This window comes from Lissotriton vulgaris, chromosome 8, assembly GCF_964263255.1.
Source record: "Lissotriton vulgaris chromosome 8, aLisVul1.2, whole genome shotgun sequence".
NCBI classification, from domain to species: Eukaryota; Metazoa; Chordata; class Amphibia; order Caudata; family Salamandridae; genus Lissotriton; species Lissotriton vulgaris.
The window spans coordinates 510,513,806-510,533,375 of NC_141696.1; the positions used below are offsets into that span (position 1 = coordinate 510,513,806).

General features: G+C 43.7%; 1 protein-coding gene across 2 annotated transcripts in view; it reads right to left on the reverse strand.

Moving 5' to 3' along the window:
• Positions 1-1,013: 1,013 nt before the first annotated feature.
• SYAP1 (synapse associated protein 1) overlaps positions 1,014-19,570 on the reverse strand; it is a 264,963-nt gene continuing 246,406 nt past the window's right edge. For both annotated transcript variants that reach the window (XM_086934326.1, XM_086934327.1), the window contains exon 9: positions 1,014-4,112. In XM_086934326.1, coding sequence (XP_086790452.1) covers positions 3,988-4,112 — 125 coding nt within the window. In that variant the 3' untranslated portion in view covers positions 1,014-3,987. The remainder of the gene's footprint in view (positions 4,113-19,570) is intronic.

Below are 19,570 nucleotides of genomic sequence, written 5' to 3' on the forward strand. Positions count from 1 at the left end.
CACTGTATGGGGGCCCTACTATCACAACAGCTATTTCCCTGACTTGCAAAGCACAGAACCAGTCTACTACTTCAAACTGGTTTCTACACTCCCCTTAATGACACCCTCGCCTCTATGACTTACTCGTGCCCAAACTTGTTCCTACTGCCCCGAACAAACCATCTCTATTATCGCTTCTGCTACCTGCTGTACCTTGTTAAAAATGTTTTTTGATACTTTCTCTGCTCTGTTTTTGCTAAATGTTTTACACTTACTCTATTTTGTTTTGTAAAGCGCTCTGATACCCTACTCAGGGTCTTGTTCGCGCTATAGAAAACTCTATCAATAAATAAATAAATAAGAAGCAGATATATGGACAACAGAGGAATAGAGGGAGGAGCTGTGAGCAAGTAAATAGACAATGGAGGGTGGGAGGAAGGCGCTGGGGAAAGTACACGAAAAGTGAAAGGAGGAGGGTGGGGGCAAGCAGTGGAACATCAGAGAGAGGAAGGGACTCGGACAAAGCAGACAGAGAAGTACACCAGGGAGATAGCTGACAAACAAACTCTCCTAGGGTGGAAACACAACGAAGAAAGCAGCCCCTAAAAACAGCAGTGAAAGGACACAAGAAATGCATCCATGCTTCATAGGAGGAACAAACACGAAGAGGAAGGAAGCCTATGGCAGCTGACCAATATGAAGGAACCAAATAAGAATGACAAGGCAGCCAAACAAGGGGAAGTCTCTCAGTCCACTGTTCAAAAACAAACGCTCTTAAAGACCTGAGCTGTCTAGGTGAGACATAAAAAGAAGTTTGGCACAAAAAAAAGAAAAACCTTCCACGAGCTAAAACTGTAGACAGTTCATTGTTGATGTTGTGAGACTGTACTGCTGTTAATAAAACCTGTAAGGTTAGCAAAGGAGTGCACACTAGCCACACAACCTAATTTGGTTATTTTGTTTCTACCTTCAATAATTGCATCTATTTATTTGAGTACTTGATACAAATTCTGACTTCTTTGAGATGTAAGATACAATAGAACATGGAAATGCTTACTACAAATTTATTTAGTCGAAACGTTTTAAAGAACTATTAAGATTTTAGTGAGTATTTCATGAAAACTATCATTTTTTACAAATCATTTACTAAATCATATTTCAAATAGCAAATGTAAATCAGTTATAACTAAAGCTGTCATCACACAAAGAGTAGAACAGAAATTCTTTATATCAGACATTTTTATCCTTCATAAAATCATTATGGATGTAGGTTGTCAGTGTTTACTTTTGATTATTTTAATAGGTCGATAATTTTAAGTGTTTGAAAATATACCAGACATCTTAAGCATTTTGCTAATTTGGTAATACACGGCTAGAAAATATTTCCGATGTCATAAGCCCCAATAGATAAAATGTTTAGGTTCTTCACAACTTGTTTACCTAAAATGGGATTAGAAGGAATTTTAAGCTGATTGTAGAAAAATGGCCCTTTCCCATTCAGATACTCCCATTTAAGAAATATCTCAAAGTGCTATAAAGAAAAATACTTAATTTACATATAAAAAGAACAAGGCAATGGAAGTAAGACCGTTTAGTACTAAAAACACAAATAAATGCAATAAAAGCTATGCCTGCTAGTCAACGACCGAATTAATGAATCTATGTATAATTAATTGCAGTCAAAACGGTTTATTCCGTAATTTTTGTATGTCAATCGCACAATTCAAAATCTATACCTAATGTCCTCCTGCAGTGAATTTCATAAAATATCACCAGTGCTAGCAGAGAGTAGGTCTTACCGAAAGGATCATGTGCAGTAGTGCAAATGTACTCTATTTTGTAGGACTGATCACTTCCTCTAGCCACAGCGGAAATTGGTTTGGCCACCATAGGCTAATTTAAATGTCCGCCTGGCCCCAAAAAATGGGTTGTATATTGCTTTAAAGGTTAGGTACTGCCAAGGTCCTCTTTTTGTGTAACATTGCTGTGATGTTCTGATGCAGAGGTGCACGATTAACATGCAGAGGTATACAATTAACATACAGAGGTACACGATAAACATACACCAAACTATTGGTTAAGGGGGTCAGTGATGAATGAAAATAGCAAGAGGACTGCTGGAGGAATAGGTTCTGATTACAATAAATTAAATACGAGGATATGTTTACTGCTACTAACCAAGCATAGTCAGGACAACAGGTATGAGTTATGCAAGGCCACAAACTAATGGATTATATTGGTAAAAAAACCCAGAAGTGAGTTGAAATCTGAAAAATAGCTACAGAGCAGCAACATGTTTGAGTCAGATGTGCTACACTGCCCAAATATCAATGTGAAAAAGCAAAATAGGTACATGTGGTTAATAAGATTAAAATGAGGCAAATTGCAACATTTTATTAACTGTTGTGTAAAAAGGAAAGGGGGGGGGGTTCAATAATAATAAATAAAACTGTGGGCTTTGGCCAGAGTTTAGATTTGAAAATTGAGATGCAATTATCTAACCACACTATCTGGCGGAGAAAAAAGAAATGGGTGAGTGTGTATACAAGCCATGTATGGGGGTTTGCTGCGTATGACACATGCATGCCTGCATAACACCTAAAACTTTTTAACAGCATTTAAAGCATCTCTGGCCAAAAAGACAGGTGGCATGCAGCCCACATATTGAGAATGGGGAAGAACAGGGACCTAGAAGTAATAACCTGTAACAATCATTGGCACAATATACTTTTAGAAAAAGAAGTTCACCTAGTCGTACCATGCTTTGTTTAGTGCGCAGTGTGACCAACCGATGATTGATGAAATGAAAACACTATTTAGGTGGAATCCAGGAGGACATTCTCCCAAAATATCAACTGCTTGAAAAATAATAAAACACTAAGGGCCTTAATATGACTTTGGCAGTCTTCAAGCGGCGGTGCCACTGCGCCATTTGCTTGAGAACTGCCGAAGCTGTGGTGCACCCGCCTACCTGATTGGGAGTTTAATCTTGGTCGAGCGGGACCACGGCGGTCTCAAGGCATTGGGCTGTTAGCCTCATAGGAGAGCTTAACATGCAACCCGCTGCCATGACAGGGCCTGCAGCACGTTTCTGCACAGTGCAGCATGCATGCCACACCGTGAAGGAATACGGGTGCAATTCTAAGGGGCCCATATGTCTACCTGCTGGTACCCCCACACCCAGGGGCGTTACAGGGCCATGTTAGGGCCTCCTTGGTTGCCTCTCCGCCACCTTTTTCATGATAGGCTTACTGCCATGAAAAGGGTGGTGAGAGGGCAACTCAGAATATGCTTGGTAGTGCCACAGCAACATTGCCAGCATATTCCTGCTCTGACAGCTGCGCAACCAACCACCCAAATAACAATACTGCGGGTAGGCCCACAGTGTGGCGGTGGTCGGACCGCCACCACGAGTGCTGGTAGTAAGGCCCTATGTCAAGATACTAAACCGTTATGAATAGGAATGGACGCCTGTAGCCCCTCCAAACCACTTCAGAAACTGCACAACATACTAATCACCATCTGGATTGACACATTCACTGGCCTAAGGACCACAATCTCCGCCTGAGATCACTCAACCATGTACCAATTACCTGCACAAACCCCAAGAGATATATATTAACTGCAATTAAGATTCTTAAATATATACAAGCAGGCTATTTCTCCATTTAGTGCTTAGGTCCGTGAACTGCAGCTATAGCTTATTTACAAACGTCGTAACTTCATATATAATTCCCTTGGTAACCCCCAAAAATGAGTATGGTTAACAATCATGTGTAAATAAAATATACCGTTTCAAATTACAAAGTTTGTTTCATTTGAATGATTAGAGGGTGAGCCACTTGGATGACGTAATTGCGAACAAGTTCCTGTTTGCATGTGCCAGAGCCCAAACATTGGTGAAGTCCTCAGACTTCCTTCGCTTTCTTCCGAATCGTCTCCAGCTGTTGAAAGTTAAAACAGATACCAGTGTCAACTGTCTACGTAAATCTCTCTTCAGGAGGGTTGTTAATTATCTTGCAACATGTCCTCAATTTCTTTGTCCCAGTTGTCATCTCGCCTTTCTGCTTCTGAAACAACCTCATACTCCTGGAGTTCTTGCTGTAGTTCCTTTTCCCAATCTGCTGAGTCATCTACAAGGAAGGGAAGATATTCTTTAGAATACTTTTGCTTCAGCTTTTCCAGGAGATGCGCATTCAATATAATCAGTACATGAAAAACATGCCGACATTTAGTGACACTGTAAATACATGTGCAAATATAAAAAAGTCTCTGGCAGGATTTCCTAAGGCATGTGGTGGCCTATTCTGTCATACTTAAGACTTCAACATCACTTTGTGCAAACCGTTTTCCATCATCATTTAAATCAAACAGAAATTAACGTATTCATTGTTGCTTAACATCTAATATTAAACCTCAACGTTTAATATGTGACTACAGCTCAATTGTAAAACTCCACACTGCGAAAACCTCAACTATTTTATGGAAGGGGATAAAACAAAATTAGCAAAGATATGCAGCATTTCGCAAAGTGACATCTTACCACACTTCAAACTAAACCCTAACACAGGGAAGATAACATCAAAACATGGTTCCCATCTGTACCACGATTATATGCGGTCAAAAGCCACTGTCTCCAAATTAGGATTCCAAGAATGAGGTGCCAGTATCCAATGTTTTAATGTGGTACCATGTCAAAGAGCACAATAGTTTACTTACTCTTTATTTAACGAAAAAAATGAATGTTTTTTGGATGAACGGTCTCTGACAGTCACTGCAAAGATGTACACATTAATGACAAGACTTCTAAATTAAAAAATCATACTTAATAAACTGTAATTAGAAATCTAATAGTAGAAAACGAAATAGTTACTTACCAGTAGGAGTAGTTTGGCAGCTTGCAGAGTTTTCTGGATTAACATGCTGTGCATTATTCCACTATTCAGTTGTAAGCCCGCAATTGTCTGTTTCTTTTTCTTTTTCGTTGGCGTAGTAAACTACCATTTGATGTTTGGTCCGTCCCCTGTGTGACATCAGACAGCCCCCGGAAGCCCATGTGCGTGGTACCCATCTTCAGATTCTTTTCTCATGGTCTTTTTTTCCCCCCCAAGGATGTTCTGTTGATTTTTTTATCTTATGTCTTTTCTCCTCCTTATATGTGACCTCCTTCCCACCTATTTATTTAACACATTTGCTGGAGGTGGGTGGGTCGCAAATAAGTCCAGAAAATTCTTCAAGCAGCAAAACTACTACTTCTGGTAAGTAACCATTTTGTTTTGTAGCAGGAATCCTTTTCTGTATTCACATGCTGTGCATAAGATTATGTGCCTGTTTCCCACTCCTTGAGATGATAGGGGTGAGATGAGGAAGAGTTTGCGAACCAGTGTTTAACTACTTTCTGTCCCACCTGAGCTTCTTTTGTCATTTGTATATCCACACAATATTGTTAGGTAAAAGTATGTGGGGAATGCCCATGTTGCGGCTGCCTATATAGTGCATTGGCACATTTGCCATAAAGACTAGGGTTGCACCCTTTTTCCTTGTTGAATGAGCTTCTGGGCGTAAAGTTAGGGTTTTCCTGCTGAGGAGTAGCATGTTTAAAATATCTTTACAATCCATTGTGCAATTATTTCCTTTGTAACAGGTAAACTCTTGCTGGACTTAGCGTGTGAGGCAAACAATTGGTTACCTTTACCAAACTGTTTTGTCTCCTGTAGATAATATAGTAATGCTCATCTTAATTCAAGGGTATGCAAGTTCCTCTCCTGCCGTGTTTGCGGGTTCTTAAAGAAAACTGGTAACTGAATGCTTTGCTTCATATTAACTTTGCTCACTATATTGGGTAGATTTTGAGGATTAGTTCTAAGAACTATTTTATCTTTGTGAATTTGCATATATGGTTACTCAATAGGCAACGCATGGAGTTCGCTTACTCTTCACAGTAATATTATTGCTATTAAGAAGGCAGTCTTTAGTGTGATATGCTGTAGCTTTGCTTTATGAATAGGCTCGAATGGTTCTGTCAGTTGTGCTAGTACAGTGTTTAATCTCCACATACGGGCCGGAGCCTTCCTTGGAGGAGCCATTCTTTTGGAACCTTCTAGGAATTATTTGATGACTGGTGATGTTACATGATGCTTCCCTGGTTTAAGCCACAATTGAGATGAACAGTCAATTGCATTGTCTAGTGACTGGGTGAGGTAGATTATTACTTTCTCCTGTGTAGAAATTGAATCTAGGGCATTGTTGCCTTTTCATCAAAGGAGATACCTTCTCTATTTTGCTGTGTAGCATTGCCTTGTCGTTGGTTTTGCCACCTCACTTATTACTGCCATTGTTCTTTGGGGTAGGTCTTGGTGCCCGCATTCTATGTACTCAAGCGCCAGACTGTTAGGCTGAGTGGTGCTGGTTCAGTGTGGAACACTTGTCCTTGTTGCATCGTAAGAAGCACTTGCACCTCCTTGATTGTGATCATATGTCCCTTGGACAGCTTGAGCAGGTTTGAATACCAGGTTTGTATTGTCCATTGAGAGGCGCTGATGATTAAGTTTTATTTCTGGTTGCCTGGCTTTTTCCAATACTCTGTGTAGTAGAAGGATAGGGGGAAAGGCAAAGACAAATCTCCCTGATCAATTTAGTGACAGTGCATTCCTTTCTGACTAGTAGTGTTGAAACCTGGAAGCAAAGAGTTGGCATTTTCTGTTCCCTGCTGTTGCAATAGGTCTATTGTTGGTGTGTCCCAGAGCCTGAAAATCCTGTCTAGGCTCTTTTGTCTTATCTTCCATTTGTGTGAACTGCTGTTCTGTCTGCTGAGTCGAGCTGTGTGTGTTGTCCTTTCCCAGTAGGTGGATTGTTTGCAGGTTGATCCTCTGTGGTATTGCCATATCACTTGTGCTAGTTTGCTTAGGGTGAATGACTTTGCTCCTCCCTGCTTGTTTGAGTAAAACATAGTTGCTGTATTGTCCATTTGAATTAATAGTTCATCCCTGTATTGTGCACTTGAAAGGCTTTCAGTGGTACTAGCACAGTCTTCATCTCTAGGAAGTTGATGTGTTTTATGGAGGCGGAGTTGCTCCACTGACCCCGAATTCTTACGTTTCCTGCATGTGCTCTCCACCCTATATGAGACGCATCTGTTGTGATGGTCACTGAAGGAGTTATCATTTTGAAAGTTTTCCCTAAAGTTGTGCTCTTGGATGCCCACCAATATGTCTCCTTCTGTACTTCCTCTGCTGCATTTACAGGATCTTCCCAACTTCTGTTGGTTTGTGATCAGCTGTTACATAGCTATTCTTGTAGTGGGCGCATGTGTAACCATGCATGTGTAACGAGGGGGATGTATGATGCAATCATGCCCATCAGTTTCATGACTGTCCTCATTGTCAGAGACTGACCCTTCTGGTAGAGGAGAGTCTGCTGCCTGATTGATTGTACCCTTTTTTGGGTCAGATACGTTTGTGCTACCTTGGAATTCAGTCTTGCTTCCTGTTTTGAATCTGCAGATTATTTTTTAGGTTTATGGAGAACCCAAACCTCTGGAGAGTTGTGATCACTGTTTAGATGTCCAACATTTATGTTTTAACCTCGCCTTCAGTACTCAGTCGTCTAGGTAAGGGTAGACATGAATTCCTTTCCTTCTTAGGAATGCTGCCAGACCTACAATTATACTGCTGGGCATACCAACTGAATAACAGTAGGATGCTCCTATCCAGACCAGCTGATAATTTGATTGATCGCATGTTCAAGGCCATGTTGCACGAGAGTCCAGCTGAGGGTTTTATGTACAAGTTTGGCGCCCCTAAATTTTTTTTTAAAAGTCCACCTGAAGGTTTTATGCACTGCTGCCAAATTATGGTTTGACTGCCGTATTACTTTAGGTAATCCCTACTTTAGCGAGTGGGCCCCTGTGTGGGATTCCCCAGGCACTCCTGAATGCCTGAATGATGCCTTATCTCAACCCTTGAAAGAGGCGGGGGTTCCGCGTTGGGGCGACATAGTTGAAGGAAATAACTGTCTTCCCTGGGATACTTGGAAGATCTTAAAGGACAGGCTCTCCAGGTTTAAATACTACCAAATTTCAACATGGTGTAAGAACCAACACTGGCAATGGAGGATGATCTCCAAGATCCAAATCAAGGAAAAAGGAGATAGCTCTCTGTATAATCATCTTATTGCTGCTGCAGACAGAAAGCTGGATCCTCCTTACATGGTCTGGGAGAAGTGCTTGCCAGATGAAGAGCTGCATACCTTATGGCAAGTATCTTTAGATAAATTATACCCTTTAATTAAATCGGCTGCACTAAGGAAGAATGGTCTCTGCTTAAGATATCCCAAATGAGGGGAGGAGGAGACGCAAGATGTACAACATTTCGCACCCACGAGGCGGATGACATCCACATGTTTTTCATCTGCCCAATGTTGAAGGAATACTGGGATAATGTGTGTAAGACTTTGTAAGAAGCACTCGGTAAAGATGTGGAGGTAAGCCTCATTTTAATTTTTTTTGGCATAGCACAGCCCTCAGTGGGGGAGGCGGACTTCACGGGTAAACAACGTAAACTTGTGTTCTATTTAATTCTCTTAGCAAGACGAGAAATATGCAAAAGATTGCATCAGGTAGACCCTCCATCTTGGAGGGAATGGTGGAATTCAGTCAGATTTTTTAAAGATTTGGATCAAAAGGTTAATTCCCATAATAATACAAACGAGCTTGGGCTATGTTGGAAATTACTAGACTCAGAGTAATTGGTATGGCTGGTAAGAACTGTCCAATGATTACCACTTGGTCAGCTTACGATGTGTAACGTGGGCCTGGTCCCATAGAACATCAGCTGAGATCAGACCACAAGATATAAGCAATTGGGTTGCTAGTACCGAGAGGATGCTTATACAATATTATGGAGGTTATATGAGGACAAAAAAAAAAAGGAATGCTGCCAGTGAAGCTAAGCATTTTGTAAAAACTCTTGGAGCAGATTAATTCCGAAAGGTAAGACCCTGAATTGGTGGAGTGTATATTCGTGCACAAAACGGAGGAACCTTTTGTGTGTTTGATTTAAGGGTATTTGCAGGTAGGCGGGCTTTAAGTCTATGGTTGCCATGTAGTCCCCCTTTTGGGGGGGGGGAAATGGAATTACTTCTTGAGGCGTTGTCATCTTGAAGTGCTGTGTGCGGATGAATTTGTTGATGAATCTGAGATCCAGGATTGGTCTTAGAGTGAGGTCTTACTTTGGTACCAAGAACTAAGTTTACTTTGTTGTGCCCCCTTGTTGGTACTTTATCCACTGCATGTTTCTGTAAGAGTTTGTTTACCTCTTCCCTGAACTTTAACAGCTCTGTTTTTTATAACCTATTCTTTTTTGGAGGGTTGGGTGGTGGAAGGCTTGTTAGTTCTATACAATAGCCACGGCGCACCACGTTTAAAACCCAATTGACTGTGGCAATCTTTCCCATTCATGTGGGCATTGCGCTATTCTGCCTCCCAATGGTGTTATTGTGGGGGTCCATTTTCGTTTCTTAGTCATTTCTTTTGTCATCTCCTGGGAGCTTATTCCTTTGCTCCTCGATCTCGTCCTACTGTTGATGGCCATGTCTATTAAGGACAGCATTTAAATTGGCAATATGCCATTGTGTTGCCAGCTCACTCTCCATATTCCTCCCCACCATATCCAGACTTTTGCTTTCTCTCTCAGGAAGTGGGCTTGAGAAAGACTGAGTGGTGCTCCTTCTTCTTGCTGTGGTGATGATGATAGAATCTGCCACTGTGTTTCCCTGTATGTACTTAGGGTCCTTTGAAGGAGGTCTACATTTTTTCTCCACCCATAAAACCCTTTGTTGAAGCGGTCTCCTTAAAGGCTTTCTTAACCTGGTATATTATATTTGGTATGTAACAAGCTAACCCTAGTAGATACCAGAGGGGGAATTAGAGGCGCGGGGAGCATGGAGCCAGCTAGCCCCCAACCTAACATGAAAACACAACAGAAGCTGCTCCAAGTACAGTGACCGAAACCTAGAAAATACTACGTTAGAGGGGGCGATGGCATCCCACAAAAAGTGAAGGACTGTCCTCACACACCACAAGATGTCATACTTTATCATCGGCAATCCTCGCTCTCCCAAAACTCGGTTTGGTGGAGAGCAGGCCTACAGTTGGAGACAAGGAGGCACTTCTAAAACTGAGTGGGGGCTTGTGAAATAAGTGAGTTTAAAAATCAGTATAATCGCCAGAATGAGTTTATTCTGAAGAGGGGATTATATGATATTAAAAAATACAAAAATAGCAAAGGGCTCCTATCTTACCACAAAAGTTGGTAGGAGAGTAGGATGACAGCACTGCGTAGGATGACCTATGGGGCGTGTAGGAAGGCCAACCAGGGTAAGACTTTGAGCTAGCCTCACATCCAGTGTTTAGTTGTATATGCATGTGTTCCACGTTTGCAGCGTCATGTGCTACACAACTTTCCACTATATGTATTATTGATGCATGTAGGTCATTATTCCTTTTTTCGTGACCGAAAAACCTGGATGTCAATCTTTCTCTTTGTCTGTTATTTCACCCTTACAAGTTTCAGGAAATCAATTTAGGTAAAGTATGACATAGGTCATCCTACTCAGTGGTGTTATCCTACCAGCTTTTGTAATTCTGGCGATTATACTAATTTTCAAAAACTTACATATTTCACAGGCCCCCACTTAGTTTTAGAAGTGCCTCCCTGTCTCCAGGTGTAGGCCTGGTCTTCACCAAACCAAGGTTTTGGAGCGAGGACTGCCGATGATGAAGCATGACACCTGGTGGTGTGTGAGGATAGTCCTTCACTTTTTGTGAGATCCTCCCCACCTCCCTTTAACTTAGTATTCTCTAGGTTTCGGTCACTGTGCTTGGAGCAGCTTCTGTTGTGCTTTCACAGTATATTTGGTAGCATTGGGAGGAATGAGTTTATTCTGAAGAGGGGGTTATATGATATTAAAAAATACAAAAATAGCAAAAGGCTACTATCTTACCACAAAAGTTGGTAGGAGAGTAGGATGACAGCACTGCGTAGGATGACCTATGGGGCGTGTAGGAAGGCCAACCAGGGTAAAACTGTGAGCTAGCCTCACATCCAGTGTTTAGTTGTATATGCATGTGTTCCACGTTTTTAGCGTCATGTGCTACACAACTTTCCACTATATGTATTATTGATGCATGTAGGTCATTATTCCTTTTTTCGTGACCGAAAAACCTGGATGCCAATCTTTCTCTTTGTCTGTTATTTCACCCTTACAGGTTTAAGGAAATCAATTTAGGTGAAGTATGACATTGGTCATCCTACTCAGTGGTGTTATCCTACCAGCTTTTGTAATTCTGGCGATTATACTGATTTTTAAACTTACGTATTTCACAGGCCCCCACTTAGTTTTAGAAGTGCCTCCCTGTCTCCAGGTGTAGGCCTGCTCTTCACCAAACCGAGGTTTTGAAACGAGGACTGCCGATGATGAAGCATGACACCTGGTGGTGTGTGAGGATTGTCCTTTACTTTTTGTGAGATGCGCTCCCAACCCCCCCCCCCCCCCCCCCCCACCCCCATTTAACTTAGTATTCGCTAGGTTTCGGTCACTGTGCTTGGAGCAGCTTCTGTTGTGCTTTCACAGTATATTTGGTAGCATTGGGAGGAACTGGCTTCCCTTGATGGATGGCATTAGTGTTTCTACGAGAAAACAGGAGTCTCCTCTCTCCTCCTCTAAGGGCACTCCAAAAGTTTCTGCTGCCCTTTTCACTAGACTATTGTAGAAGGCAATATAGTCTGGTGGCGTAGCCTTCGAGGGGTAACTACAAACCTCCTACAATGGGCTCTCTGTGTCGAGGTCATTTCATTCTTCCTCAAAACTCCCTGCCGTTTCTTCCCCTTGTGGGTTGAAGGATTCTTCTTCTGCCTTCTCCTCGTGAGGTTCAGGAGTGGCTGGTGCCTCGAGGGTAGTCTCTTCATCTTCAGCATCTGAAGTCATGGAAGGTCTGGTAGGAATCTTGAATTTCTTTAGTGCGTCAAACTACTTTGTGCATTGAAGGAGTACTGCCCTTACGGTCTTTAATCTCCTTCACTTCTTTTCCACCCTGAGGGCTCTTTCAACTTCTTGCGTTGGAGATGCTCTCTTCCTTGATGTTGTGGTTTCTGCCTCAGAAGGATTGGCGTTTTCCTTTGGGGCCTCTTCCCCGAGCTAGTCTTCATTGATATCCCATGATTAGGATCTGTGGGACTCTTTCAGTCGCAGCTGACCTTAGGTCATCGTTTTCTTTGAGGCCTGGGCTGCCTTATGCTTTTTTTTCTCGTGGCCCAGGGTTTCCGAGGGGGTTTGGGGTTTTGTTTACATTTTCAGGTCTCTTCTCAGCGTCCTTTGTCGTCTTCTTCGAGACATGTTTCCTATCTACGTCCCCCTCAAGGATTTTCCTGTCCGAGCCTCCGTGGGCTGACTCTGTGGCCCCAACATGTTCCTCTTTATTGCTTGAGGCACACATCTTTCAGCGACAGCTGTTGCTTCTGGCTGGAGTACACTATTGTGCTATGTTCCTCTCCTCTGCTTTCGGCAGGCCTTGAGAGTTTTTGGCACAAATACTGCGCAGGCCTCACAGTCCTTGTACCTGTGGATCCTTGGTAGGCAGAGATTACAAACTTCGTGCGGATCAAGTTGTGCAAACTTGTGGTGGAAGTTTGGAAAAAATGTAAAGGGGGAATTTTTCAGGACCCCTACCCTGCTTCATTCACCTGCCACATGTGTTAATCCAATGGGATGCCCCTGTGGGGCTTCTGCAGACGAAGGTCTGCTTCCTTCTCTGGTACCCGACTGTCCTTCTGCAATTTCTTTCCCCAAAAGGCCTACATTTTCAGCAACCTTCTGCAAAGCTTCAGAGCTTCTTCTTTCCTTCTAGACTCAACTGCAGAAAAAAATAATCTGAAAATGGCTACCATGCAGATCAACTTCTGACAATGCCTACAAAGAAAGAAAAAAAAGAAACTGAGACAATTCCGGATCCAGCCACTAGATGGCGGAATAATACACAGCATGTGAATCCAGAAAAGGATTCATGCTGCAAAACGAGTATTCGTAAAGGAAAAACAACTGAACCCTACTCTAGCAAAGGAGCGGAGGCGCCTGGCCCCGACGGGGTCCCCATAGACCTATATAAGGCAGATTCATCATTGTGGGGCCCAGTCTTGACTAGGGTCTTTAATGCAGCAGTCCTGGTGGGCACACCGCCCACTTGGGGTGAATCTGTAATTATTCCGATATATAAAAAGGGGGATAGGTCGGATGCTAAAAATTACCGCCCTATCTCCCTTTTAGATTCATCACTTAAAACTATGAGCCGGGTACTGCTGGCCAGATTAGAAGAGTGGGCTGAGGGTAGTGGTATTCTTGCACGGTGCCAATTCGAATTCCGTAAGGGTCTGGGTACCGTGGAACAATGCATTAATCTAGACCTCCTAATTGGGAAGTATACCCGTGCTAAGAAGGGCTCGCTTTTTCTCTGCTTCGCTGACCTAAGCAGCGCGTTTGACCTCGTTGATCACGCGCCGCTATGGTCAACCTTATTAGATCAAGGTGCCCCAGCAGAGATTATTTACTTTCTGGCTAGATTGTACTCTAAACTCTCTGCCCGTATTAGATATGGTCATGGGGGAATGTACTGATTGTATCAGTGTTAAGCTAGGTATAAGACAAGGTTGTGTCCTTGCGCCCCTCCTTTTCTCCTTTTTTATTAACTCAATAGACTCTGAGCTCAAGCAAGTTAATTCTGATGCCCCGTTAGTTGATGGTCAGGCTGTTCCCATCTTACTTTATGCTGATGACTCAGTTCTCCTATACAGAACCTCTAGAGGCTTACAGAAATTGATGGATAAATTTGCGGGTTTTATTAAGGAAAAAAAACTAAAAATCAATAATACTAAAACTTTCATTATGCCATGTGGAAAGAAAATGAGGAAGCTGAAATCTTTCCATATAGAGGGACAAAAAATAGAAGTTGTAAATAAATTCTGTTATATGGGCATAACTTTTAGTAGCAACGGTTTGTGGTCTGAGGAGATATCTAATGTAAAAGCCAAGATGTCCAAAAGTGCTAATGGAGTTTTTAAATTTGCAAATAAACTTGGCGACCGGCGCATATATGACATGCTACACATTTATCGTTGCAGATGGGTTGCTATTGCGCTCTACGGATCTGGTGTTTGGGGGCATTGTTGCCACGAAGATCTGCAAATAGAAGAAATTAGCTTTCTAAATAGATTGTTATGCCTGCCTAAGTCTGCTTCCACAGTAATAATTCACCAGGAACTGGGCCTAGAGTTTTTATCAGATCTAATCTGTTTAAGACCGTTGATGGTATGGAGAGCAATATGGCATAAAAAGGAAACTAGCTTTACGAGGAGTATCATCACTGATTGTCTCCGCCTAGATAAAAGCACATTGATCCCATGGATTGATTATGTTGTGACAACTGCTAGGGATTTATTTAATCTCAATCTCCTGGAGGATCAAGAGAGTTTCTCCGATATTTCTAAGAAAGAACTCAAGTGCTACTATCTACACAAGAAAGCTCAAGTGCGCAGAGATACTACAATGTTGTTAACTATCCCTCAGTATTATTACTCCAATCGGGATTCATCTGGCTTTTCAAAATACCTAAAGGTTGTCACCAGACCATCCCATTGCTTTGTCCTCACTAGATTAAGACTTGGAATTGCCCACTATTTGGTGGCATTCCCAGATCTGAAAAATTATCCCTCTATACCATGTCCTTGTGATGGGGTCACCAAACAGAGTACTGTGCATTTTTTATTGTTGTGTGACCTTTATAAACATCTTCGTGTTGTTTATTTAAAACCCCTATTTATAAAACGGACAGTTACTACGGTTAACGGCAATGAGATTGTTATTCTCCTTAGATGACCCTGACATTTGTTTGTATGCAGCTATGTTCATCTTGAAATCTGTGGCCGCAAGGAAAAGCATGATATTTTAGTTACTCTGTTTTACTGTATTTTCGAGCTGCACCAAATCTGTACATTTTCTAGCTTTTAATGATTTTTTCTGTGTATGTATATGTATATGCTTTTATGATTTTTTTTAAATAAGCGAATAAAGCTTTTGAAACTGAAATTGAACTGTGAACCCTACTCACGACGGAACCAGGGTGCTTAAGTATTTTAAGGAAAAACAGTGGCTCCTGTGGAAAAGATACTTAATGGTAATTTTGAGAGAAAGAAAGGCGAAAATTGCATATATATATATATATATATATATATATATATATATATATATATATATGCAAGGATCGAATTGAGATGCCAGATAGAAAGAGACTCAGACACACTGATTCAGTTTTTCAAAACTTATATTGAAATTTCAAATGTAGCGGAAACGTTTTACACTTATAACAAAGATATTTACAGTTGTGTACTGTGTTCCTAGTGAAATTATGAACCAAAACATAAAGATAACATTTGTGAAGCAATATGTGACAGGTTTCAAATAAACTTTTTTTTTTTACCAAAGCGACCACTTTCTTTTTTCAAAATACATAACATCTATATAATAATAAAATGCCAGTTGTAATGGTTCGCTTTTCTCAATTGTCGACGGCGTTTCGACCCTAGTATGGATGTAGGGTCTCTTCAGGACCTACGATGTGAGGGACATCTGATTTAGGAATTGCTAGAGTGTTTGGGGTGTGCGTGAAAACCGTGTGCAGGTGAATTAAAAATACTCACTAAGAAACCCAGCCGGGTTCCCTAGTGAACGTGTGAATTTTCACAATTCTTGGATGCACAATGGCTGTCCTCTTTGTTTCCGGGCTGGTATTTGGAAGGTTCAATGAACGGATGTAGATGTATTGCTCCACGCAGGCCAATGATGGCAGTCACCGCGGGTTGTATATATTTCTTTCTTTTCTTGATTCAGTTGAAAAAGAACCGCATCTGTCAGTTCTCGATGGAGGACCCTCCCCTGATGCTGCGACAGAAGATCTTCCCGAAGCTGCAGTCTTAGGGGAGGAGGATACCAGACTCTCAGTGCCCAGTCTAGAGCCACAAGAATGACTTGGGGCCAGGCGTTCCTGATCTTCTTGAGAACTCTGGGCAGGAATGGTATGGACAGAAAGGCATACAGGAGGTGGAGATCCACTCGAGACGAAAAGCATCTCTGAGTGAGACTAGCCTTGGAAACTCCAGTGTGTAAAACTGCTGACATTGCGCCTTCTCAGCAGAGGCGAACAGATCTAACAAAGGCTTTCCCCACTCCTGAGAGAGACCTTGTGCCACCTCTGGATTGAGATGCCATTTGTGATCAGCAAGGCATCGACGGCTGAGTACGTCCACCCAGGCATTTAGCGAATGTGGCAGGTGTTGAACCACCAGAGATATGCCCTGCTGTTCCAGTCAAGTCCAGAGATGCAGGGCCTCCTGACATGACCCCATCCTGCCCGGTTTGTTGCAGTACCACATGTTGGTGGTGTTGTCCGTGAACACTTGTATTAGCTTCCCCTTGATAGAAGGAAGGAAGGCTTTCAATGCCAAGCTAATCGATTAGAGCTCCAGCAAGTTGATGTGGAGTGCATATTCCGCCGGAGACCATAGTCCTCGGAGTTCCACCTCTTGCAGATGGCCGCCCCATCCCAGAAGTGACGCATTTGTCACTATTGTGAGATCTGGTTGGGGATAGGAGAGTAGTCTGCCTGTGACCAAATCACAGTTCGTCAGCCACCACTGCAATTCTTGTGCAGTTCCCTCTGAGATATGAAGCATTTCAGAAAGATTCCCCTGATGCTGCTCCTACTGGAACCTCAGGTGTCACTGCACCGCCCGCATGTGTCACTAACAGGATACAGGAGGTCATGAGGGTCACTGAAATCCAGGATAAACGCTGAAACATTGATATCATAGCCTGAATATCCTGGACTCACCACCCAGGAGGATAAGTTCGAAACTGTACTGTGTCCAGAACAGCTTAGATGAAAGGGAGTGTCTCAGAGGGAGTCAGGAGTGACTTTGGCACGTTGATAGTGAACCCCAGCGAATGCAGGAGGTCCGCAGTAGTCTTAAGGTGGGAGATGACAGCCTGGGGCGAGCAAGTAATCAATAGCCAGTCGTCAAGATAGGGTACAAATGACACCCCTGCCCTGTGCAGATGAGATGCCACCGCCATCACCTTGGAGAACACCTGAGGGGCGTTGGTAACTCCAAAGGGGAGCACAGTGAACTGAAAATGCTCATGGTCTACCGTAAACCACAGGTAGCTTCGATGAGCAGGCAGGACAGGAATGTGGTAATAGGCGTCCTGAAAGTCAAACACTACCATCCAGTCTCCCGGGTCCAGGGAAGACAAGGCATGAGCCAATGAGAGCATCTTGAACTTTTCCTATTTGAGGAAGTAGTTGAGGGATCATAGATCTAGAATAGGATGAAGGACCTTGTCCTTCTTCGGGACAAGAAAGTAGGAGGAATAACAACCACAGGCTACTTCTGGTGCCGGAACCCTCTCTATGGCTCCCTTGACCTAGAGATTCATGATTTCCTCCTGAAGCAAAATTAGATGATCCTCCGTCAGCCAGTCTTAAGATGGAGGCATGGAGAGGGGGTAGACTCGAAGGGGTGGGAGTAGCCCCTTCGGACTAGCTGGAGGACCCATCTGTCTGATGTGATGGTGCACCAGTGGTGGAGGTGATGGTGGATCCTGCCACCAACTGGCCACCCATGATCTAAAAGGGCAAGATTAGGAGGGTTTGGAGGCAGAGAATGCAGGGGTGGTGGTGAACTGATCATACTTTTATTCGACTGATCCACGGGGTCATAATAAGTCGTGCCCTTAGCTGCACGGAGGTTGTGAAACTTGTGCAGCCTTGTGACTGGGATATGGCTGGTGTAGCTGAAAGACCCTTACATAGCCACGAAAGTCAGACTGTGTAAGTGAGGCCACTGAGAGGCCCAAGAATATAGCCTAGCCTTAGCCCATGGGTCCTTAAAGTGTACCAGCACCATGTCTGCCTTGTCTCCGAAGAGACGGGGCCTTCCAAGGGCGTGTCCATGAGAGGGGCCTGGACAGCCCCCAAAAAGCCAGAAGTTCTCAACCAGGCGTGGCATCAAACAGCCACCATCGATTAAATCACTCTACCTAGCGAGTCTATTGTGTCAAGACCACAACAGATGGCAAAGTTTGGTGCATCTCTCCTGTCTGACACTGCTTGGGAGAAGATGGCCCGGGCCTCCTCCGTGAGCTGTGGCAGCACTTGTGCAACCGTTTCCCACAGGGAGTGGAAATAACCGGCCCTTTAAGCATGCAGTGTTCACCGACCGCAATGAAAGGCTGGTGGAAGAAAACGTTTTTTTACCCCAACTATCCAGGCTCTTGGATTCCCAGTCTGGGAGGTAGAGGCTTCGAACACCAAGCTCGATGTGGTAGGGTGGGTAGTGAGGAATCTTAGGTCGCCCAAAGAAGGGTGGTGGGTGAAGGCAACTGTCCTATTCACAGGAACCCCTGTGCTGGGCTTGGACCAGGCTCCCAGTAGGATATTTGTAAGGGCCTCATTAAAGGGCAGCAAGGGTTACAAAGAAGAGACACCAGAATGCAGGACCACCGTCAAGATATTAGTCTTGATCGCCATGGAAGAGAGCTGAAGGCCCAGGACCTCAGCTGCCCTTTGCACCACCATAGGAAATGACGCGAAGAGAGGTTTCCAGTCCAATTCCTCACACCAGTCAATATCCTGAAAAGGCAGGTCTTCTAAAGGATTCAGTGACTGCTCCCAATCTTCTCCCACTGCTAGCCCCTCAGAATAGGGCACAGGAAATGACCTAGGATCTAGAGATTCTGTTGGCACCGGTTTCGGCGTTGGCCGTTGTGGTACCGGCTCTATATCATCGGGGATAAGAATTGGCAGTACCGAGGGGGCACCAGAGGCATCGGGAGCATCAGTGTCAGGGCCGGTGTTGGGGAAGATCGCAATGGCACGACCAGTGCTGGACCCATCGGGGGCCAAATGCATCAGGGCGGAGCCGCCGGTGCAAAATCTGATGGAGCCCCTTCTGACTCACTGGGGCATGAAGGCGGGTCGGTAGGGTTATGCTGTCCAAAAATGAGACGCATGTCCTCATAAATCTCTTGAAGTTGGGCGGGAGTTGCTCTGGCGCCCGTAAAATTGGGAAGGCGCAGAGCTGACTCACGCGAAGATTCCAAAGAACGAGGCCTAGAACGCTTGGGATCCTCCGTCACGTTGGGCACCAGACGGGGAGAAGTCAAAGCGTGCTTTCATCGCTTGTGCTTCTTGGGGCTCTTACCGGACTGTCCCGATTATTTGGAGAGGGAGGAAGAGGACTTGGGACTCCTGGAGCAGCGCCCGGACCATCCTCTCGACCGGGACCGTGACTAAGATCTCCTTAGGAGTGGTTCAACTCCGTGACGACTGCCGGGCCACAAGTAGCTTTAAGAACCGCTCTCTCAAAGCCTTCAGAGCCATGGCCTGGCAGCCTGAGTATGACTGAGTCGTGTCATGCTCCAGCCACCACAGGCAAACCAGAGGGGGGCCCTTCAGCGACACAGTGCAGAGACAAGCGTCACACGG